The 24,756-nt window shown below is 43.5% G+C and overlaps 1 protein-coding gene across 1 annotated transcript in view; it reads left to right on the top strand.

The window, feature by feature from the left end:
* The window catches only part of CPS1 (carbamoyl-phosphate synthase 1), a 109,406-nt gene that overhangs the window by 72,693 nt on the left and 11,957 nt on the right, over nucleotides 1–24,756 (top strand). The window contains exons 26-34 of the mRNA XM_074594545.1: nucleotides 3,110–3,291; nucleotides 9,152–9,346; nucleotides 9,933–10,000; nucleotides 12,224–12,299; nucleotides 15,665–15,742; nucleotides 16,738–16,845; nucleotides 18,069–18,158; nucleotides 19,559–19,729; nucleotides 23,182–23,256. Of these exons, the coding sequence (XP_074450646.1) occupies nucleotides 3,110–3,291; nucleotides 9,152–9,346; nucleotides 9,933–10,000; nucleotides 12,224–12,299; nucleotides 15,665–15,742; nucleotides 16,738–16,845; nucleotides 18,069–18,158; nucleotides 19,559–19,729; nucleotides 23,182–23,256 (1,043 nt within the window). The remainder of the gene's footprint in view (nucleotides 1–3,109; nucleotides 3,292–9,151; nucleotides 9,347–9,932; nucleotides 10,001–12,223; nucleotides 12,300–15,664; nucleotides 15,743–16,737; nucleotides 16,846–18,068; nucleotides 18,159–19,558; nucleotides 19,730–23,181; nucleotides 23,257–24,756) is intronic.

Here is a 24,756-nt window from a genome sequence, read left to right as displayed (position 1 = left end):
CACCCTCGAGCCTTCTTTGGATATTCTTGTGGTTCATTTGTTCCTCTTCTCATATGGTGACAAAACCCTCCAGAGCACAGTGCGCAGGACATCAATTCCTAACACAAGGTTTGCCTTTTACACTTGCTTGGAGACTTCATTTCACGCCCTGGAAAAATTTTATTACTTTTCACTTGTCACGTAGTTGTGATTTTCACAAAGTTTTAGGGAGTTTTTTTAATCTTACTTTTTGCGCAGGGTGAAGTCTTGAGAACCTGTTACCTTGCATAGAGTTTTGTTGCTCCCACACCTATCTTATATGTTTACTGCCAGCTCATGACTATGTTGTTATATACTGCGCATTTTACTACTGTAAGTATAGGTGACTATGAAAATATTTTGATATCTTCAGCTGCTTTTGAATAAGCAATTCTCTGGATGCTGTTTTTTCAGCCTACTCAGATGGTTATGCAGCATAAGAGTTTCCTCATGGAAACTCTTATCGGGTAGACAGACTGCCAAATTCTGTATATGATGACTTTCACTTTTTCTTTTCATGGATCCTTCCAAATAGCTTGCAATTATTGACAAGAAAAAGATTGCTTGTTATTCAGAAATATTTTTGCTCTGCATCTCACAAGTAGTGGTGGTGACTTTTGAAAGCTGACATTTAAAACTGCATCCATTTGTTCTGCTTGGATGGGTGGGTCACGTGCGATGCTCCTGTTGCTGTTTGTAGCTTGTGTTTTGGAACTCAGTTTCCAGTATGAATGTTGAGATGAGTGAAATCAGGAGGAACACTCCATGATTATGCTTATTTTTTGTGAATGCTTCTGCCAGTCAACATGCTGTGTAGCACGGTTACAAAAAATGAACATAAAAAGTGTGGCAGTGTTGTTTAATAATTTGATCAAATGTATGTGAATACATTTTGCGCTGTTCACCTAGAACTCCTAATTGCTTAGACTAGCTGTACAGCCCTCATCTTGGTCTTACCTGTTCTGTGGCTTTGATAGACCAAGGCAATCTTTGGAAGAGGTTGCAACTAAATAAAGGCTGCTAAAGAAAACCATTACTTGCACCTCTAAAAGAGCTGGAGTGTGTGACCCGTGCTCTGTGGGGGTATCGCTTGGATATTCAAGGCGATGCTTGCTCTTCACTTGCTGCCAGGAGGGTATCTCCTGTCCTAGGAGAGGCATCTGTCTGCGTGAAAGTCAGCCCTGAAAGCAGTATAAATAAGCCATTCCACCCAACTGCATGGACCAGCAGGGTGCTCTGTAAATTTTAAGGTGTGTGCATAGAATTAACATGATTGAAACCTGAAAGTGAGTTCAAAACCATGCCTGTATTGATGTAGTCATTACCTTCTGAGGAGCAGTGTCTGGTTATGTTACAACAGTCATTACTAGTATTACTAATTATTTGCTGTCTTCCCACTGTTCAGACATGACCATCACTGGATGTGGCTGGAATATCATAGAATCACAGAATGGTTTGGGTTGGACAGGACCTTAAAGACCATCCAGTGCCACCCCCTGCCCTGGGCAGGGACACCTCCCACCAGCCCAGGTTGCTCCAAGCCCCGTCCAACCTGGCCTTGAACCCCTCCAGGGATGGGGCAGCCACAGCTTCTCTGGGCCACCTGGCCAGTGTCTCACCACCCTCACAGCAAAGAATGTCTTCCTGATATCAAACCTAAATCTCCCCTCTTCCGGTTTAAAACCATTACCCCTCATCCTATCACTCCACTCCCTGATGAAGAATCCCTCTTCCCAGGTTATATCTAAAGCAGTTAGATGGGGACTCCAGGTGACCATTGCGTTCCAAAGCTGAGGTTTCTTACGTCTATAAGAATACCTGAATAATGGAGGTGGAATATAAAAAGCGAATGAGCATCTGGTGACCCTTCTGGGAAACATCCAGTCTCAGATTTGATTTCCCTCTCTTTTCTGTGGGGTTTTACCTGAGGCCTAGGGATGTTCTCAGGTTCCTGTTTGACAGAAGTAGGGAGATAAATTGTGTGCCTGTCAGTGAGTGACCCGTGACAGCCGTCTCTTTGTGACTAGGTGGTAGAGGCAGCAATTAAGCACAGCCTGAATTTCCAATGTATCTTGTCGCACAATTAAATAGATATAAATACTGACATCAGTGGTTAACGATCATGTAATGATTGTGAACACATCGTGATGAGGCCAAGGTTTTCTTGTAGACTGTTAGCATAACCATTTAATGATGTTTGTTAATATGTATGATTCTCTGTTTATGGTACCCCTCTTAGAAGTTTGAGCATAGAAATTTATGTGACAGTAGCTGTTAGCACAAGTCTGGACCCCTGAGGCCTGCAGTGCTGACGAGTCGCAAGTCCTGCAGTGCCTAGGACCAAATGCCAAGTGCCAGTGCTCGCCCCAGCGCCAGGTGACTCCCTCTGTGCCTCTTTCCTTTACAGGTGCCACAGTGCTTACTCAGGGCTCAGGACGGTAGGACGTGCTTGTCCCACAGTGTTGCTGTAGTCACTGTGGCCTTTAAAGCAAGATGAAAGGATCACAGCATGGCTCCAGAAGTGTTGTTCTACTGATTTGCCTTATCTAGAGTCAGCGCGCAGGAAGGGCAAAGCCACCGAGTCGTAATTTTTCTGTTGTTAGCTTAGCCACACTCTGCTCTGCTGGAGAGTTAAAAACACTGCAGTCTTCTGGTTTTTAAACCACAGCTGTACAAATGCTTTGTGTTTCCTGGAGTAAATAGTGCTGTCTCATAATAATGGGCACTCAATTTTCTCACCTCTAAGCCTCTGCCTCTTAAGTTTACCTCTGTGCGCGCTGGTTGGGAGGCAGCAGTAGCTGGACAGGCAGCAAGAGCAGACGTGAGTGTTGGTGAGTGCAGGATGACAGATGCGTTACAGAGGCCTGTCCCTCCGGAGCAGCTGAGCCCACTGACCTGTTGTGCTTGGAGCCTTACGTTTGTGGATGATTAGTTTCCGTGGGAGGACAATTAGATTGCTTGCTCTGAGCTGACAGCAGGCGATGCGGGGCTGTTTTCTTTTTCTTTTTTAAGCTTGAGTGCTGAGAACGTCTGTTTATGTTTTCTTCTCAGCATCCTTCCTTTCCTTGCCCACTTCTCTGTCTCCTGGCAGGCAGCAGCGTGGAGTTTGATTGGTGTGCTGTCTCCAGTATCCGCACGCTGCGTCAGCTTGGCAACAAGACCGTCGTGGTGAATTGCAACCCGGAGACAGTGAGTACAGATTTTGATGAGTGTGACAGACTGTACTTTGAGGAGCTGTCATTGGAAAGGATCCTGGACATCTACCAATATGAGGTAAAGAAAAGCAGAAGCAGCAACAAAATCCATGAAGCAAACCAAACTTTTCAAAATTCATGTCACTTCCTTTGGCGGAGCAGCTGGGGGTGAGCGGGGAGAGCTTGCTAGCAAAAGCTGTTTAGTTTGGATCCCGATGTTGCATTTTACACATCGTTGATGTTCCTAGCAGACTGCTCAATAATGAATGCCAAATAAATATTAAATTATTTTGCAAGATGCCATATTGTGCAATATTTAGAAGCAGATTTAATTTGCTGCACAGTCATTTATTGCACAAATTGTTCTGCCCTTGTGGTGCTGAGCTTTAGCACTTAAGCATATCCTTGACTTTAAGCACAAGTACTCCCCCTGAAGCAGGAGAACAAGTTCTGTGTATAACGCTAACCTGTGCTCGAGAGCTTGTGGTCTTGCTTGTGCAGTACAGCGGTGGTGTGGCGGATGTGGTCAGCATGCAGGTAGACGGGTCAGGAAGGGGCACTGGAATTGCTGTCAAACCAAAACACGTTCCAGCTCCTGATCCAGACATTGCACTTGTCTGTCTGGAGTTTTCAAGTGCTCGGAAGTGCTGATACTAAGAGATGGAGAAGCATCCCAGGCAGATTTGGTAATGGGAGGATGTGTAATGTGAACAGTTGGTCCCAATATGGAAAATGTTGATTTCTACCTGGTAACACCGTCATCTTGGATTTGGGGATGAGGCTTTTAAAGGCTCCTAAGGGAACTTTGACTCCCTTGAAATTCAGTGTGAGTTGGCAGTGTAACTTGCTGAAGCAACTTTGCAGAACCCAGGTCACGTTAAAATTATTTTTCTTAGCTTTATTTCCTCCCAGTATATGACAATTTGAGCTCATCTCTGTTGTGAACGGGTGCAAATTTCTGAAATGTAGCCAGGTTCCCAAATTTGGAACCAGGCAAAAGCACATCAGCACTCAAGTCCCAGTCTGTAGGCTCTGTTCTTAAACCATTTCCAAAATACTGTCTAGGACTGTTTTTTGATTGTATGTTCGTGCTTTCTTATTTGTACATCTTGTTTTACCTTTTCTTTAAATGCTCATGTAAACAGACTGTTACTGGAAGGCAAAGATTTTGGACAGGCCAAAAGACTCTGGTGGCTCTCCGGAGTCTTAAAGGCTGATTTTTGAATGCTCTAGGAATATTCCTGAGGCTCAGCTCTATAAGCATTGAACTCTTGTTTACTTAAGCAAAACTGAACTTCTGAACTTGGGGCGTGGAGAAAACTGGTGTGACACTTTGTCAGACAAATAACACTGATGAAACACAGCATCTAATTACTGCAGGATCAAAGAGAAGGTAGAGGTAGGTGATGAGGGAGCAACTACTCATTTAAACATGTAGTGCTAGTAATTAGCAAGTTGGATGAGAAAAACATGTGAAAAGAATAATGCATACGTACTGAAGCTTGCATTATCCTGCTTGTCACAGCAGGGCTTGCTGGGTTTGATGGGAGGCGTTGCAGATCTCAAGGTCTAATAGCAGCATCCCGTGGTACCTAGAGCTGAAGTGGAAGGACACTCTGTTGGGAATTTCCCCAGCTCAGCCAGTCATGCTCATCAGCTGGACGGTGCGTGTGGTTCTGGGCACGTTTTTAGCCTGTCCTGCTTGTGAAGTAAAGCAAAATGTGATGGCGAGAGGAGAGAGGGCAGGGAGGAGGCAGCAGGAGATGAGGTGGTGGGAATAAAGAGGGAGAGAAGAGAGATGCTGGGAGTTTGCAGAAGATTCTGTTGCTCTGACTTGGGTATGAAAACAACCGATTTGATGTTTGCTCTGGAGGTGTTAAAGCCATCAGGACGTGAGCCTAAACACACAAAGTTAGGGTTGTGCTGTCTAATAAACCCCAGGATGAATGATAAATACTCAGTGACTTTAGAACACTTTTCTTTAGTGAGAACAGGGAATGGTATTGTTACGCCTAATTTCCAAGTGGGGAAACTGAGTCTTCGAGGAGTAGAGGGACTGCAGAGAGTCATGCAGAAGGACCTAGGCAGGCCTGGGGACAGACTCCAGGCCTTCAGCAGAATGTGGTCTAAACTATATTATTTGCTATATGTCATAGTTTAAAATGAGTGAGCCAAATGCTAATATCCTGTTAACAGAGCACTTCCTCAGGCAAATGCACTTGGAAGTCAGTCCCTATGGAAATGATGAAGTTAAAAATTCAGGATCTGTGCCTGAGATCCCTCACCAATCCCGCTCGTAACCAGCTTAATCTACAAAGCATGAATAGTGCCATGATTTCAGACCCATCTTTTAAACTCTCCTGCACCTTCATCTCCTCTAGCGTTTCAGTGTACGATGAATAGGGGCAAATACTCTGACAAATTCTGGACCATTGGCAAACCATAGGTATAGCCACCAGCAAACAATGGCCACAACCCTTTGCCCTCAGTAGAGATGATACATCAACTCCCCATAAAGTTATGAGGATTAGCATCAAAGCTGGGGCAACTATTAAGCTCAAATAAATAGATGCACTGACTTGTCCCAGTTTTTCTGATGAGAGAAATAAGGCTAACTTGCGGAGCAAGGTTACCAGGGAGACCGAGGGGGCTGGGACCTGCCTACCAGGAGCTGCTCACAGCTTCCCATAGTCCTCTCCCAGAGAAGTACTCGGCTGTCCCTTCTCTTTCCTTCCCTTGTGTCCCTCTTACCTCTCCTGTCGGCATTCACAGCTGCTCTGACTCAGCGGCAACTGAGCTCTGCACAACAGAGCCAGGCTTTGGAGGGAAGTTTAATTTACTGTGAATGTGCAAAGTTAGGTGGTAGTCTGTGAGGACAATCATTTTAAAAAAAAAATGTATTTCCTTCCCTCAGATTTATTGGCTTTTTGTTTCCAGAGAAGATGTTCCCTTTTTATTTTAATGTCTATCCGCTTGAGGGCCTCTTCTGATTCGTTTTCAGTTCCTAGGATCATTCTGAAACAATTCATAAAACTAAAGGAGGCTCTTAGGTACAATTTTAATGGTCTAATTTGTTTTCAAACTCAGGGAAAAAGAAAACCCAACTCTATTACTAATGACGTGAAAGTAAGGTAGTAATAAAAAAAGTGATTTTTGTTATAAAAGGGAAAATTCTCTCTAGGCTTCTTTCACTCTATTATGTATAGCGTGTATTTTAAAGGTATCTATTGGCAAGGATGTTATTAATTTTCTTTATAATTAAAAACTGGCTGATGACAAAGTGTTATGCAGTGGAGTCCGTTTCTGTCTGCCCACGTTTCTTGGACAAGCAGTCCTGTTCCCTAGCAGGGCAGGGTCTACTCTTTGGGCAAGAACATGTTTTGGGAAATAACAGCAGAATTTTAGAGGAAGAAGTAAGCAACAGCTGGGTCTCAATTTATGGATCTTTTGGAGTAAAAATGAGTAAATGATTCTTTGCTGTCTGCTTGAATGAGCTCTCTCCTCTGTCTCCTTGGGGCTGGAGTCCCTAACGCCATCCCAACTTTGATGTAGGCAGTATTTGGATTTTAGAGGCTTTTAAAGGAAGAAACAAGCGGCAGCTGAAGAGAAGCTGTTAGCCAGGACATTCACATTTCAAATATGGTGAGGATAGATTAAGATGTTGGTTGACCTTGGCAGCAAAGTTAGCTTGACTTGTGATCAAAAAGGAACCACGCCAAGCTGCAAGAAGGGGTTTGCTCCTTCACTGGCTGGTTCTTGTCCGTGTGGGATGATAAGGGGTCCAGGGACTAGAGATAAGTACTGTATTCTGGATGGGTCTGAAAGCAGTAAGGAACAGATTCTTCTTCTGAGTTGGAGATGGCAAGCTCTGATGTCATGACACAACCCCGTGTGGGCACAAAGGGGCTTCTGTCCTTGCGCCACCCTCTACTAATGAGGCATTTTTCACTCCCTCTTCTATGTTCTTTCAGCTGGTCGTTTTTGGCCAGCAGCAGTGTGTCATCCCATAAGTGACTACAGAGCGAAAAGGAAAAAAAAAAAAAAATAACCTCTAGCACTGTATATTAGCATGTTGAGCAAATAACAGTCTTGTAGACCTTGGGCTAATAAGTGTTGCTTAAATGCCAGACTTTCTTAGTGGATTTTTATTATGGTAGGAAATTAACTACATGAAAGTTGAGCAGGGTTTGTGCTAGCATTTATCATCTGTTTTTTCTCAGTCACTTCTAGTCCACCCTGCTCTCCGGAGCAGATCTGCCACTCTAAATCCCTTTAAATCCCTCATTAAGGCGTTCCTCTTCCAGGAAGGCCAGTGGGGCTGACCTTCTTCAGGAAAAACACACTTGTTAACTAAAAGAACGTTGATACTCTAAAAGATAGAGCCAAACCGTGGATCACTTGATTTATGTTTCTCTCTTGTCAGAGGTGGGTAAAACTGCACAAAGCACATTTGGTTCAAAAGAGCCCTTGACTACAGCTGTGCTGTGGGCCTGATTCTCCTTTGGGCAAAGTTTCACCAGCTTTCATTTGGAAGTAAAGTGCCCGTTATTTAATTACCCTCAATTATTACGTAATCTAAATGTAATTCACGTCCTCATGATTGTTGCAGGTACTCTAAGGCCTGTTATTTTTACTATTGAAAAATTTCACACCACACTAGATTGTACTTGAAATCATTAGGGGTTCTATTAAAAAAAGCAAAAGCGCCCATATTTGCAGCTGAAGAAGGATGTGTGTTTGCAAGGAAGCTTACCTGTCTTTTGTTGTTTGTCATTTATTATTTTTCTCACTTCAAATGTCGTGGTCGGCCAGTGACAAACACGAAAGGTGCCATTGTGGCTGGAGGATGCTGTGCCATCTCTCCCACCTCATCCACTCTGGAATTGAAGCGCTTGCAAATAACATGTGTAGAGAGGAGCATACATGAGAATTTGGCTGAAATACTTGTTACTATCGAGTGCACTACCAGAAATGAGGAGCTAGTCAGGAATAATGCGGATGAATTAAAATAAAGGGCTCAGCGTATCCCGAGTAATTCCCTACCACAGGCTGTTGGAGGGATCGGGCTCTGCTCTGCTTTGTACAAGGCCGGCAAGGGACCAGCAGTGAGTGCTCCTTAAGGGCTGGCTTCTGCGGCTGGGAAGGGGTGTTTGCTTAGCAAATAATGGTGCTGGCAGAAAAATAACTAAAAATTCCAGTTGTTTCCCATTTCCTTTCTGCTGGAGGCTACTGCCTTGCAAGTCTTTAATAAAAAAGAGTTTGTGTGAATGCCTGTTCCTCTGGCATTCCTGTCAATGAGCATGGGAGAGGCTGTTTTCTTGGAAGACCTGGGCTGAGAAAGAAAGGGGACCTAAAATGTTGTGTTTGTTCATGCTACTGTGTCCAAAGGTCAGAGCAGGCGGGTGGGAGTGGGCTCGGTTGGCGAGATGGTCCCCATGTGAACACAGGAGGGAGACCTCACCCCACCGCGTGGAGTTTTGGGGTTTGCTGCAAGGTGTGACGTTTTCCCAGCGACCTGCCCCTGCAGAGCAAAGGGGCCTGGGGCAGCTCGGTGCTTGTCCTCACTGGGAAGGCAGAAGAACCTAAACATGATGTGAAAACAAGGTGACAGTCGGTGGTTCTAGCAGAAGTTTTAAAATCTTGGCTTGATGTCAAAAGGCATGTGAACATTGTGGATTTCTTTAGTTTCCTGGGGAATTTGACCTCAAATTACTACTGGTTTTTGAGGGTATCAAGGAGGATATTGCTGTTTTAGAGAGGCTACACCCTCTGGATCGCACTTTGCAGCCTGGGTGCCTCTGGTTCAGCACAATTATGATCTGCCTTTACTCACAGCAACCTGAAAAGTGATGTAATCCAAATATTGATTGCCTGGTTATAGCAGCTTTTAATGTTAAGCTAACTTGGACGTGACTGCACTCCTTTCTCTCTGCCAACAGGGCTGCAGCGGGTGCATTATTTCCGTAGGTGGGCAGATTCCCAATAACTTGGCAGTGCCACTGCACCAGAGTGGAGTGAAGATCCTGGGCACAAATCCTTTGCAGATTGACCAGGCAGAAGATCGCTCCATATTCTCAGCTGTTTTGGATGAGCTGCACGTGGCCCAGGCTCCCTGGAAGGCAGTCAGCACACTGGTAAGCTGGGCTGTGCCTCTGAAAAATGATGGAGTGGCTGGGGGTTGCTATGAGAACCTGCTCAGAGGGGACCGACTTACTGATACCTTTGAAGATTCCAAAGACATTTGGCAGTTTTTTTTACTGCTGATGTTGAAGAACTTTTTGATCCCTGTAAGGTGATGCTATAGCATCACTGGGAGTGGGATGGAAACTGGAAGGGAAGTGTCTTTAAATCACCTTTACACAACATGGGGTGTATACCCAGCAAAAGTTAGCACTGCTGTCAGGCTACTCTCGTTTATCCTGCTGGCTTTGAAAACTGTTTGAGCAGGTGGAGATTGCAGAGGAATAGAGAGGTGTTGGCACTGCTCTTTTTTCCTGGTGAAGCTCTATGGACAGGGAAGGTCTGAAGATGACAACTCGGGAGCCGAGAAATCATGTATTATCTTCAGCCCAGGCTGTAGTCCCCTGCTTCAAATCCTCTTCTCCCATCCCCTCTCCGATCTTAATGGCTAGTAACGTGCAAATGCAGTTAGAGTTGAAATTTTGGTATGACTTTAAAATATGTTCTTGTTCACAGCATGTTTTTCCCCCCTGTCTTTAGAGAGATGCAGTCGAATTTGCGAGGTCTGTGAGTTACCCATGTTTGCTGAGGCCTTCCTATGTTCTGAGGTAAGGCTCAACCTCAGCGCATCAGGTTGGGGGGATGAACTGCAACAGGCTCTTTGAGGCAAAGGAGAGTCATTTCAGGGGACGTGTGGAAAACACTGTGCGAGGTGCATGTGGCATGAAGCTGCCCTTCTTAAAAGGTGGGACAAGTGCTTAAGCCAATAAAGGAAGCCAGTGGGCCCGTATGTCCATCGGGCACCCATCAAAGGTCGAATATAGTCATAAGGATGTCTGTTTAGCTGCATTATCTTTTTTCATCTCTCAAGGCCAAAAACATGAACCATCTGGGATATTCCTTAAGGTTCCTGACACTACTACCTGTACAATTAAGTTAGAAGATTGTTTGCCACCAGGAAAAACAGAAGGGAACATGCTGAGACCATTCATTGGGGTTGGCATCTGTTTTCAGAAAATGACAGCACATCTTTTGAATTCAACTTCTTATTTGCTAAGCTTCTCTGCTTACAGGCATGTTTTATGTCCCTGTGCTGTGGCAGCTGCATCTCCTTAAATAGACTTTGTACAGAAAAGTTACACCAGTGCATACACACAGGAAACTCACACGTTCTGAATGATCACTTCTCTGCAAGGAGTTTCTTCATAGCTGGATGACTAGGCATGGAGAGGCACTTAGCTGGGCTCAATTGACAGTGAAAATAAATTTGAGACAGGATCCTTTTCATATGAAGAAGAGACACATGTCAAAATGAAGAGGCACAGTATTACTTTTCAGGGGAGCAAAAAAAAAAAAAAATCTTCTTCTTTAAAAGGAAGAAAAGGATTTCTTGTGTGTTCAGCCCTCCTTTAGAAGAGACTGCTACACACGACTTTTCTATCCAGTTTCTGAAGCTTGCAGTGGGCTTGCAAAGCAAAGTTAAATACCAGCACTCAAATCAGGAGGAGAAGTTAGAAACTGCTCCTGATGTCATTCTCCAGATTTTTAGGGAACACTTCTTTTAGCCTGTCGTTTCTGTCTGTATCAAATTCAGTACAGGCCCTTTCCATAGTAAGTATTTGCTAAAGGGTGTTTGGACAGGTTAGGGGGACTGCAGGGAGAAAGGTGAAACTGCAGAATGTCAGAGCTGAGGAAACAGAAAGTGAAAAGCCCTAGCACAGCACACCGTCTGGCCTCTATTTGCCGAACAGCAGCAGGTCCGCAGCTAGACTTCATTCTTTGAACAGATATGGCCTTTAATGTTTGCTGGTTGCCTTAGAAAACTAAATGCATTTCCCCGCTAGTTGTGTACTGTGTGTACCAGCTCACATCCTTGGTGGTGCTACTGACATAGGTCCATGGATTTAACTGAACTCTATTGATTTACATCGGCTGAAGAAGTAGGCTGGTAAGTATAATCACCCAGGTGCTTGTGTCTATTTATCTTAGGCTAAAGTGACCGATTTCATGGCATAGATTCTTCCTCCACTTTTCCCCACAGCCTCTGTGGGCTTGCCCATCAAAGCAAAGGGGAAGCCGAGCATCAATGGTAAAAAGGACCAGTGTAACATCTTTTTTTAAAAAGATTCTTGTCTTTAAAAGGGACTTGAGTCACTGACTCTTGACCCATGTTCCCCCAGACACCCCTCTCTGATATTACTGACAGCTACATTTCAAAGTAGGTTTCAGACACAGTTGTCTGTACCTGCTGTGCCTCTCCCTCCAGGACTAGGACATTAGGGGAGGGGCACAGTGAAATGGCCAGCAAAGAACAGCCTGTTTTCATCTGCATTTACACTGTCACAACCATCACCAGTGGCCTGTGTGTTCCTCGCATCATCTGTCACTGATGAGCAATTGGGCTAAAGTCAGCAAAGCATCCCTTTTGTCCTGAGCTCCCAGCTGACCCAAATGTATGTAAAAGTCTGGGTCCTTTGTGGGTCTATCTGCCTGAGCAGCCATCTCCTCCAGCTTAGGAGGGGCGTTAAAATTTTGGGTCAGAAAGGGAATTTGGCAGCAGTGCTGAGGCTACATGGCCACAGTTCTTTATTTGATTCTTTGTTATGGTTCTGGAGGTCACATCTCTTCTCTGGGAGGTATAATGGAGGTTCACTAGGTACCGGCTCTGCCTTTCAGCCAAGAGAGGAGCAAGTAGCTGGAGTCAGGGGTTTGCTCAGCTAGCCTGTCATACAAGGGTAGTTGACCATCCTGTGCTGTGATGTCTAACACTGACGTCTCCTTGAAGTCATAAAAGAAGCTGACCTGTTTTCTTTTCTTTGCCGTTCTCACAGTGGGTCTGCAATGAATGTAGTCTTCTCTGAAGAGGAAATGAAGAAGTTCTTAGCAGAAGCCACCAGAGTCTCTCAGGTACCAGTCTTTGTGCTGCTACTGCTTTTTCTTTTTGTGTTTGCTCTATTTGTTTCATCTCTACTGTGTTTTCCATCTCTTTGTTTCTGTATTGTGTCTTCCTCCCTCTTTCCCTTCTTCATTTGGGGAGGAGCCAGTGAAATTAGAGTTTGACTCCTCAGTTTGTTCCCTAAGAGGCAGACCATGGGAGCCTGCGCAAGCATCCTCACTGGTACCATTGGCGTGCCTGCACGGAGCGGGGACAGCAGTTAGTGGTTGTACACAGGCACCCATTTCTGACCAGTTAATTATATCAATAAATGTTGGCTAGTGGGCTGAGACCCTTCCTACCCCATCCGAGCTTGCTAGTAGCAGCAACCAGCATGGAACGGATAGAATCTTTCACTCAGTTTCGGAACTGTTTTGCCTGGCTTCTTTGAACTGGCTTCATACTAGCAACTTCTCTCTCACAAATGACCTGGTTTTTTTCCCCCTTCTAAATGCAGGAACATTTGCAAGATTTCGCTGTGACATTTAACTCCAAATCATCTACTGAGTTCCATTTTCTTCAGATACAAAAGCAGGACTGCTGCCTGCTTACTATTAATCCAGTGGGATTATTGATCTGCAGAGTATGTAATGCAGAAGATGAAAGCGCTAGTTTCTGTCTTAAATGTTTTTCAAAAGCTAATTTGGGAATTTTAAAAGCGTCTTTTTTTCTAGCAAAGGGAAGGTCCAGTACGTTGAAATTTAGAAAAGAAAAATCCGAGCAATTTCCCAAAGACATGAATACTTCAGAACATAGTAAACAACTCAAAGCCTGAATTTCTTCTGTGCCTTCTATCAGTGTTATTGTGCAAGGGATGTTCGGAAAGATGCGAGTATGGGAGGAGAAAGTTAAACGATCGAGACTGAATGAAGAACATACAGAATTCAAAGTCTGACCTTTCAACAGTCTCTGAGTTTGGCCTCACCTTTTGGTCTGTTGTCTTCCACGGGTTATTATCCCCCCTGTGGTTTTTTTTGGAATGGTGACTGTTCAGAACAGTACTGTAGCACCATAAACACTACTGTCACAGGAATCTTGGACTTAAAAATAACTAAGTCAAAGAGGAACTCTCTGAAAACACAACAATGTGGTTTTTAGGTGCATGAGGCAAATGATGAAAGTTTATCATTTCAGCAAGAAAAATGGAATGAAAGGGAGATACCTTGCGAAGTAATAATATCCTGAAGGACAGGGTAGTGTGGAGGCAAGCCAGACCACTTGCTATCATCTCTGAATAACTTTAAAGGGATTTTGGAAAGCGGGAGAGTGCCACTGTTACTTCCATCAGAAGGAATTCTATAACTAATCCTCAAAAGACTACAGGGCCAGCCTGTGGTAGAAACCAGGTCCTTAGCAGTGCTCAGCCTCTCAGAACACCTGGCTTCTCTCTCTGCTTGGTGATGTTGTCTGCCTTGTGTTTCCCCACCGGCTCGCGGAAGCAGACGAGGCAGTAGCCTCAAGCCACATTGAGTGGGACAGATCACTTTCTTATGCCGTTGGATGGCTTTATGATGGCAATGGGTACCCTATGGGAGGCTGAAGCCCAGGAAAGCGACCCTTGGTCACCTTAACTTGTCACAGTTTGATTGACTTGAATTGGGCAATGATATTCTTCATTGCTGAGAGGTCTCATCACTGGTACAGGAGGCCCTGCTGGGAGTTGAAGTCTTTGACAGTACATGATGCGTTCGTAGGGGAAAGAGTGGGTGTTCCCATGGGATCCTTATGATGTCCAGTTCTGCTACACAAACAAGGCACTGACGCCTGCTGCAGACATGAGCGGTGGCACACCATGAGGCTTTGGGTGCTCTGGCCCTGATCTTGCAGAGGCTTACACTAGATTGACATGCTTAATATTTGCTAGTGTAGTCAAACTGCTAAGGGAAGACTTCTTTCTTCATCCAGCATTTTATATTGGCAAAGGCTATAATACAGTTGATGCAAAGCAGAACAAAAGTACTGTATTCTGCTTTTAAATTAGGGAGGTTTTTTTTAGTCTTGTCAAGGCTCTTCTGGCCTGTGAGTAGTTCCACGTAGCAGTATTAGTTGTGAGCATACGACGGAACGTGAGTGGGACACAGGCTTCATTTTTCTGGTTACAAAGCCTTACCCAGTTCTGCTCCATCCAATGGAGCATCTCCAGGTAAAGTGCCTGACCAGTGTTATTCTGTTGTTTTAGCTACTTTGCCGTTATGGTGTTGTGTCATTATGGCATTTATGTTGTCAATAATGTTCAAAACTTCTTGTGCAAGTTGAGACAAATTGGAGTAAACAAGGTTGTATGCACATATAAAATCTTCCTGATGAAAAACTGCATAAAGACAGAAAGTTACAGGACACAAGGCACTAAATTTATGAAACAGTGTAGGCTGCGGCATTGTCCTTGCCTGTGAATTTACCCTTGTACTGATAAATGTAAGGAATTGTGTCTTGTAACTTTTGGAGTTGCTTTATATTTTTTCAAGAGGAGCCTTTTGAGCATGCACAGACTGCCATTTATTCCATTTTATTCTCTAATAAATAACAGGCAGTTAATAGTGGATGGGACAGGTAAAATGTTGAGACATAAAGCTGGCCAGGAGGAATGTGGATTAGGTTTTTAACTGTCTGTTGGAGCAGGTGGCTGGATGAAGAAAGCATTAGAGGAGAGTGGGAAGTGTGTGCTAGCATCCCAGAGACAGGCAGGAAGAAGAGGAAGGGAAGAAGGAAAACAATGTATACCAGGGAAGGTATTGAGAGTCAAGGGCAGGTCATTCCTGGCCAGCTGTAATTAGTGGCAACCTCTCCCTTGGAGACCTAGGAAACCAGGCAGAGAAATGAGAAATGAATGGATCAGTTGCCTAAAATATGAGACTCTCTAAAACAGCAAACAGCCACTATAGAAAGTCATTAAGTATGGCAAATCAATTACTTTGTGAAGCCGTACATTTAGTGAGGTGGCTGGGAGGCTCAGAGGGAGGAAGAACTGGAGAGCTTGGAGACAGGGACTGTCTTTGGGAGACAGAATCAGAGGTCACTGGACCCATGCACACATCCCACTGTCTTTTTGCCATGATCTCACTTAAAAGCTCTTTGTGGTCTTGCCCCAAATTTTCCTGTCATGGTGACATTATGGAAGCCTCAAACTAATGCACCCATGGCTTTGGGGAAATCACGCCAAGTTTCCCCCATTATTTCTTCGCGAAGTTCACTTATCTGTGGAAATAAGGTTATGAATTGATTGGCCTTGTGGGATTCTGCTTGCAAAGGTTTTCCAGTGATGAATAGTGGAGCACTTGGATGGTCCCTAAATAATCTCAAATCAAAACTTTCGTCTTTTGTCTTGTCTTGACAACAGGATCACCCCGTGGTACTCACTAAATTTATCGAAGATGCCCGTGAGGTGGAAATGGATGCTGTAGCCAAGGCAGGAAGAGTAAGAATTTAGCTTTGCTTTAATATTAAACTTGTTTTTCGGGATCGGAGATTTGCAAAAATGTGTGGTTTGAATGATTTACTGTACAGCCATGGATTCGTGCTGAGAAGAGCAGAGAAACAAGAAAAGATGAATTCATCTTAGGTTCAAAAACATCGTGCTTGAAAAGCTCAACCTACCTTATTGTATACATCTAAATAGTTATTTTTTTAAGCATTGCTTAACCATGTGGATGAATCTCTTAGAATGTCATTTTTACTGGATTCACAAGTCACTGCCTTCACAAATTACTTTCATCAGAATAGTATCAGCATGTGTTACGATATTACCACAGTTGTTTTATTATTGCAACTTCACCTTGCATTTCATTACTAATCAAAGACAGTTCTTGCAAAAAAAAAATCACAAACTTCACATTTAACAGAAATATTCTGTTTTCAATCTTCATTTTTAACCAGCAGACAAGATCATTTTTTCAGTATCCAGGTAGTGCGCCTTGATGCAATTCATTCCATTTAAATCCTTAGGCCTGAATTTCCTCTGCTTGCTTTTCTCCACGATTTAAACACCACAAAAGAGCGGGGGGAACAATAATATACAAATGACATTAGTCCATACTTGTTTCTATTGCGGAATGACAACTTTTTTCTGTTCGTGGCAAGCAGAACGTAGAGAGCTGGTTTAAAGCCTAATTAGCTTTTACCTTCTGCGAGAGGAAGCAAGCCTTAGGATCTCCAGGCTGCGGTAGATGTTTATCACATTCGCAGTTTGCTTAACCATGCTATAAAAGACACTAATGTGTTCCCCTTGTTCATATGCCTGTGTCTGCTTCAGGCCTATTCTCCCCAAAATCTTGGGAAATTCCCTTTTTTCTCCCCTGTCTGTATCCTCTTTCGGATACAGCTCTGTTCAGGGGACTGCGCTGGGCTGGAGACGGGGGAGCAGGTCCCGAGAGCAGGCGAGGTGACTAACTGCTCTCTTCTGACTGTGTGCAGGTTGTTTCACATGCTATTTCAGAGCACGTGGAGGATGCAGGTGTTCACTCTGGAGACGCCACCCTCGTGTTACCCACACAGACGATTAGCCAGGGAGCCTTGGAGAAGGTAGGTGTTGCACTAGCACTGAAAAGAGAAAATAAAGTAAGAGTTTGAATCTGCTTTCCCCCTTTGCTTGGGAGAACTCAATCACCAATGGAGAAATCAAATCACCAATGTTTTTTTTTAAAGGCCAGTGTGGTATGTGCAAGTGTAGGATGTCAGTGTGCCCCCTGTGACTGGCTGTACTGTACACAGGATCATCTCAATCTGTATCCCAGTAGTTTCATCTATAATTTCAGCAATAGATGTACACACTTTCACAGCCATTGGATTTTTTTGTTTCATTTGTTTAGAACCAGCTTCCATAGCAGTAGAGGATTGCCTAATTCGTATATATGCCACAGTTCACTTTCCACTTCCTTTTCTCCCACAGTCCTTAAATGATTAGATCAGGTGTACGACTTTCTAGCTGCTTGCTTTTCCAGAAAGGATATCAGGATGAATGAACCCCACCTAATCTTAACTTTTTCCCCTTTCAAGAATAAACTTAATGATACAGAGTTAGTTGTCAAAATGAATTTTCTAAATGAAATGTGCCATCCCCCATGATGTCACCCTGTTAAGGGTTTGCTTGGAAGCTAGCAAGAGCCGTAATGCAGGGCTCTGTGCTCCAACTCTGTTTACAACAATGTCCAAGGCCTTGTTTCTGAAAACAGTCACCTCCTGGAGTGAAGCTATTCAAAGGCTTGTACTGAAATGGCACGTATTTCTTGACAAACCTAGAAAAGAAGATCATAGTGTTTTTTCCCATTTTGTTCCAGAGTGTATCTGCTGAGGCACCTCCCACTGGTCTGTGATGGGACAGGCATGCTGGTGAAAGACTTTTGGGACACTTGTAAAACTGACTAGTTAATCTCAAATGGCAAAACATCATTATTCATTATTTCACCAAGAAAGGTATAAAGGCTCCAGTGTGCAGGGCAGGAATTGCTAGAGACAGGGTAGGCTTTTATTCTCTCTCTTTCTCCTTCTTTCCCCTGCTTTCTCACACATGAAGCTGATTCTTACTTCCGCCCTCAAATAGCTCTTTGAACTGTCGGTAACCAGGCAGATAGAACATGTTTGCTTCTGAAAGATAATGCTCCTGCCAAAATAAGGGTATAGAGAAAAAACAGGCTGGGGTAGAGAAATATGACACGTAAAGGAATCCACATGTGAGGTGATTTATTACCATGATGCTATTTTGTGGAATTTATTTCTTTATTATATAGACACTTTTTTTTTAATAGGTAAAAGCGGCTACAAAAAAGATTGCAAATGCCTTTGCCATCTCTGGTCCATTCAACATTCAGTTCTTGGTGCGAGGCAACAACGTGCTGGTAAGAGCTCGTGTGGCTGTGGGAGGCAGTCAGGCCCTGCTTTGGATAGTGAGGTGCGTGGTTCCTGCGCTCCCTGCCCTGGAAGCTCTGTGGCAGGAGCAGCTGTGGGTTCCTAACCCGCCTGGTCTGGTGATGTGGGGCTCACCTGTGCCACCCCGAGTCAGGCACCTCTCCCTGCCTGCGTGGGAGGGAGCGTCCTCCCTGCCCTCACGCTGAGGGTGGGTGAGCCCGGTGGCATTGCCTGTGAACACTGTCTTTGTTTTGCTGTGGGCTGCTGTCCTTCCCAAACCTAACAGATTGGAATACGATGGACAGCACTGGGGCCTGCGCCTCATCCTGTGAACTGAATATTGTTGCTTTTAGATCTCCAATGTCCTCTCTCATCTTTAGCTATTTCAATCGTTAGAATAAGCCTTCCAAGGCATTGTAAAGAAAGCAAAACAATTTAAGAGTTTAAGCCTTTAATATAAGCCATTAAGATGGCTATCTAAATAGTGTGGTGCTAGTAGCTATCAGTAACAGAAGTACGGCAGATGGCAGACTCTTTATGGTAGCAGTTGGCTTTCTGTTGCTAATGGAAGGTGGTAAGAGGAAAGTGAGCAGAGTACGATTGAGGAAGAGGTGAACGGAAAGAAAACCTGACATGGTACAGAAGAGATGTATTATTGGTGAAAAATCTTGTTCGGGTTATTAGTTGAGAAAAATGTACTTACTGTTCTTCACCTTTCTTCTGTTTCACATGTAGTTATTTAGAAACTACAAAGAGGGACAGAACGGAGTTTTTCCTTCCTTGCTTTTCCTCAGTTGTCTCTGGATAATCCCCCTTTTCCATCCGGTCTTAAATTACCTATTCTTGCCCCCCCCCCTTCATTCTCACTTACAGCAGTTCCTCTTTTGCTAATGAACTCCATAGTGTGCTTCTAAGCAGGATGCACAACTTCTTTGTTTCTTCCTTGGGTCACTGAATGACTTCTGGATGTAGATGGAAGGTAAGGATAGATCAGTCCTTCATGAAGTGCCATTGCCGTGGAAAAAGAACAAGGTGGGCTTCTAAAGGCTGTACCTAATGCCTGCGCATAGGGTCCCGTGCCTCTTGCACGTTAACTTAGGGTATAATACAACATGTTTTACAGAGCGAACTCTGGATTGCTCTCAGTTCTCATTTTCAGACAATAGAGATGAAACTCAGGTGCAGAACATCAGGCTCCTTGTATGTCAAGCTGGCCACTACTCATCCCTCATCACTGTCTGTAACATTCAACGCAATTTCTGTATTTCTTATTTGGCAATCTGAAGAGCATCTCTGCCAAGATGAGTAAGGACTGATTTCCAGAAATATGAACCAATTTCTTCCCTGCACAGTGCCTGACCCTGGTATTTCTCCTTTTTAATCCCATCAGGTGATAGAGTGCAACTTGCGGGCTTCACGCTCCTTCCCTTTTGTATCGAAGACTCTGGGTGTGGACTTCATCGATGTGGCTACAAAAGTGATGATTGGAAAAGAGATTAATGAGTCATCCCTCCCCACACTGGAACATCCCGTTATTCCATCCAAATATGTTGGAATTAAGGTATGGTTTCCAAAAGAACACTCAAAAACCCACAACAGAGCCAGCACCTGGTGCATTAATAGGCAATTAGTACTTTAATGCCCAGAGAGAACAATTGACTCATTGGCTAAAAGCCAAAATGACCTTTTGTAGTTTCTGTCAAGATAATGTATGTTGGGAATTTTAGAGAAAAATCAAAAGAAAATTATCCAGTGATTATTAATAAAATTAATCTTCCTTTATTTCTCTGAATCGTGTTTATAAACTGCGTAATAAATATGCACTTGCAGAATTGAATTTCAGAATAGCTTGAAGTTCAAGCTATTTCATAATACTACCTCATATATGTATGGACATATAGAAGATTGTGTTTTGAGTGCCCCCCAGATTTTATTTTAAGGATTTGGGACATGGGCTGTTGAATGTATGGAATCCCCTTTATCTGCCCCACCAGTTAAAATGGGGGTGAAAGTCTTGGATCCTTTGATTTCAGTGGGGCCAAGATTTTACTTTTCATAATTACTAAGCTACCCTACTGAGCTATTAAGCACCCAAGATATCAAAGTGTACGGTAGATATTTTTGAATGCTTAGTGTAAGAAAAAAGATTAATTGAAGTTCCTAATCATAAAAATCTAGAACAGCAGTGCAGAAAATACAATGGATAATGAGAATTGTTTATACAGAAACTTTCAAGCTTTAATAGCTTCCATATTGAGTGAAAATTGAGGAAACAGAAAACACCTAACATCTTTCTACTAATTAAATGTTCAAACCTATTAAAATGCAAGCCAAATCTGTGGCCCAAGCCAGCTCAGGTTGTTGGCAAACCACTCGGTCTATAAGTAGCTTTTACATTTTATTTTGGTGCTACTGACAGGCATTATCTGAAATTCTAATCTGAGACTTCTTCATTTTTGTGAGTCTTATTTATTTTTATAAATTTCTACTATTTAGACCTGGGGCTTCTGCACTGTTGTTAGCTAAACTGTCAAGAGTTTTGTCTCTCCTGGGAATGCTGGCTACAGAGTGGAAAACCCAACTATATTCTTGAAAACTTCACTACAAAGCCTTTTATACTCCTTGTGTTCTGTGTGGATTTGTCAAATATAAAAACCTGCTAATACCCTTGGAAATGCTAAACTTTGAAAAATATTCCAGTTAAACCTGGTTCTCATTATTCATGCATCATATTTTCTGTCCTCTTACATTTTTATTGCTAGGAATATTTGCATGGAAATGGGATTTTGTTTCTCCAGTAGTTCTTAAATGCTCTGAAAAGAGACTATGAAACTCTCTTCTTCTTTCTCAACATAGCTGCTCCTTTGTGGATTCGGAGTTCCACCATTTTAGCTTTAGTGACTGAAATATTATCTTGCCATGTTTGCTGGCAGAGTGATGCAAGAATCATGGCCTGACCAATATTAATTCCTGGATAGAGCATGACTGGCTAAGTTTTAAATAGGATTTATTTCCAGCACCAGAGTCTGCTCCTGCCAGTGCCTTTTCACATTTATGGCAGACAAAAGTTAGGCAGCTGGTGGAAGGCTTTGTTGCTTGTTACTTGTCAAGACAATATGTGCATTAAAAATAGTCTACCTTGACTGCCATATCTCAGCTTGAGACTGTAGAGTTGACCACCGTAAATATTTTCTCTTTTCTTATAGAAGAAGCAAAACTGATCTAGAAGTCCCAAAGACATATGACATTTTTTGAGAAACCTTTCGCAATGAATTTCTGATGTCACATTTTAGTTGGCCGTTGTTAGGTGTCATGAAACAGTAGCTGTCTTGTCTGCAGTGTTACCCTTGGAGACTTCCAAAAATGGAATTATGTCTTTGGATTTAAAAATAGATTATTTTTTAAGCAGCAAGGATGCTGTCTTCATGCAAATGCCAGTGGTAGTTTAAGATGTAGAGAATCATAGAATGGTTTGGGTTGGAAGGGACCTTAAAGATCACCTAGTTCCAACCCCGTGCCCTGGGCAGGGACACCTCCCAATAGACCATGTTGCTCAAAGCAGAGTGGTCCATCCATCAAATCCATGCCTTTCCAATTTAGAGACCAGGTTGTCGTGTGGGACAGTGTCAAAAGCTTTGCATAAGTCCAGGTAGATGATGTCTGTTGCTCTCCCCTTATCCACCAATGCTGTAACCCTGTCATAGAAGGTCACCAAATTTGTGAGGCATATCTTGCCCTTAGTGAAGCCATGTTGGCTGTCACCAGTCACCCCCTTATTTTCCATGTGCCTTAGCAGAGATTCCAGGAGGATCTGCTCCGTGATCTGTCTGGGCACAGGGGTGAGACCTGACTGGCCTGGAGTTCCCTGGGTCATCCTTTTTTCCCTTTTTGAAAAGGGGGTTATGTTTCCCCTTTTCCAGTCAGTGTGAACTTCACCAGACTGCCATGACTTTTCAAATACGATGGATAGTGGCTTGGCAACTTCATCCATGAGTTCCCTCAGGACCCGCGGATGGATTTCATCAGTTCCCATGGACTTGTGCACCTTCAGGTTCCTCAGATGGTCTCGAATCTGATCTTCCCCTATAGTGGGTGGTTTTCTCATTCTCACAGTCCCTGCCTTTGCCTTCTGCGACTTGGGTGATGTGGCTAGAGCCACTGTGGCCAGTGAAGACTGAGGCAAAAAAGCCATCGAGTATCTCGGCCTTCTCCATATCCTAGGTGACCAGGTCTCCTGTTTCCTTCCAGAAAGGGCCTATATTTTCCCTAGTCTTTCTAGCCCCATAGAAAATTTCTCCTTAGCAGAAAATTTGTTTCATTTTTGCCACATGTGGTCGTTGGCTCTTCAACAGAGAGATTTTCTCTCTCCCCACTTCCCCACCCTTTTTATTTTAAGGTGAAATTAGACAAGAGAACTCAGAGACCGCAGTGACCGAAGTCCTCATATAATAATCAGCGGTTTTAATATTTTCATACAAATGATAAAAAAAAAAGTTATGGGTGTGTATTTCGGGGGAGGGGGGCAGGGAGGGAAAATACGTAAATCATTTGCAAAGTTTCATCTGGTTTACGCCAAAAGAGTGTGGTGTTGTGGATTGGTTTGATTCCTGTGAATGAAAAATTTCTGTTAGAGAACAGTTGTCTCAGAAAAACTGACTTCAGGTAATTTCTCTCCTCGTTTCATGAATTAGGTGCTTTGCAGCCTTTCTGTTTTAAAATGTGTCCTAAAAGTTATAGTGATAGTGGGCTACCACAGATTAGAAATCTGACATCAGAATGTGAGCAAGACTGCAAGAGTTGGAAAGATGATTTATTGGGGAAATACATGTTTGTTTGTTCCAGTCTGTCATCAAGATGCTGCGGGAACTCATTTGCCAAGTACTCCTTTGCTTATCACCCTTAATTCTTTCTGTCTCTTTCTGTCACTTCCAAGTGTAGCTGGATGTTTGGTTTTTTTAAATGATCCATTAAATTTTCATTCTCTCTCTCCCTCCCACCTTGTTCTTTCACCAGGCCCCAATGTTTTCTTGGTCCCGGCTGAGAGATGCTGACCCTGTTCTCCGATGTGAAATGGCCTCTACTGGGGAGGTATCTTTTAGATTTGCTATTTTTTTTAAACCAAGTTGCCTTTAAACATCGTGAATCTTTGAAAGTGATCTTAATGCTGCCTGAATCATGATGGCATCTGTAGCTTCTTCAGAAAATTGAAAACATCTTTCTTAGCCGTAAAAACACGTAGTCCTGGAAAACCCAGTTTATTCAGCCACTGGATGTCCCTCTTTACCTGCATGTCGGCTCCCTGAATTGGACCTGGTCTGTGTGACAGCCTGAAATGAGTTCATCTGAGAGCTGTTGGGTTCTGGGAGGTTCTCAGTGCATCAGTCCGTTTTATGAATCACCTGCTTCTAGACAGACAAGCGCTTACAGCTTTCAAAACCCCTCATCGACACATGCCAGAATAGCAATATCGAGACTCCAGGTCATGAGCGTTTGGTCTTGGAACGTGCTAGTTATTTAAAGGCAACAAACGCGTGTAGTGATATTTTTGTTGTTGCCTGGTAACTATTGAGGCAGGTCCCAAGGCGCAAAAGGCGAGAAAGAGTGAATAAAATGTGATGGCTGCAGTATTGACTGTTGGTAGGATGCGGGGGAGACTGGGCTGCTTTACCCACTCTTCTACAGCAGGGCTGTGAGGGGCTTCTGCGACGTCTCTCTGGCGTGCGCGTGGCCAGCTGTAAAGGCACAAAGCTCTTCCTCTTCCTGCGGAGGCTCAGCACTGATGGGAGCCCTCGCCCCTCAAGGGGTAGAGGTTTCCATCTACGGCGTTTGAAGAGATATTAAATCATCAGGCACAAAGAGGTTTGTTTATGAGTTATTGCTGAGCTGTCAATAGCTTCCGTAAATATACCCTGTTACTCTAGAAAAGAGTTGCAATAGCAAGAAACTTATTCTGGGCTAGAAAGCGCATTTGGGAGGTGATTAAATACTGAGGCAAGTGGGTTAGACTTAACTCTGCTCTACCACAGCTAGGCAGGTGTCAGAGCCTGGACTGCTCCGTTTGATATCAGCTTGGGTATGTCTACTTGAGCTGTTTTCATTAGGACAGACTTACCATTTTAGTATGACAAAGCGCTGTACCCAGATACACAGTAAGAACAGCCTTCGGTCTCCTACATCTCTCCAGAATTGCTTTATTTTGCTCTTCGTAATGTGTGGGAAACCAGTATTGCAGAAGATTTCTTTTCAGTGTAGTTAATGGGCAGAAAAACACCAAGTAACTTCCATGACTTCCTTACTTTCAGAACAAAATGGACTACACAGACACCACCCTCCACTCCCCACCTCCCCAAAAAAAAAGAACGGGATAAAAAATGTAGCTAAGGGCAAGAATTATTTTTCTGAGCTTTATATGGAGTTAGAGATTACCTTGGTCATAAAGGAGGGGTTATTAACTTTTATGAGTTGGAAAGATCCATATTCACAAATGCCATAAACTGTGACAGTTATGGAAGTCTTCCTTATGAGTGAAGTAAGGATAATAACTTGCTTTGGGTAAAATGCTCAATTATTCCTCAAAGACACTCTTCC

The sequence above is a fragment of the Larus michahellis genome, chromosome 7, assembly GCF_964199755.1.
Source record: "Larus michahellis chromosome 7, bLarMic1.1, whole genome shotgun sequence".
Taxonomy (NCBI): Eukaryota; Metazoa; Chordata; class Aves; order Charadriiformes; family Laridae; genus Larus; species Larus michahellis.
Note: the sequence above shows the minus strand (reverse complement) of the source record. Positions and strands in the feature narration are given on the sequence as shown.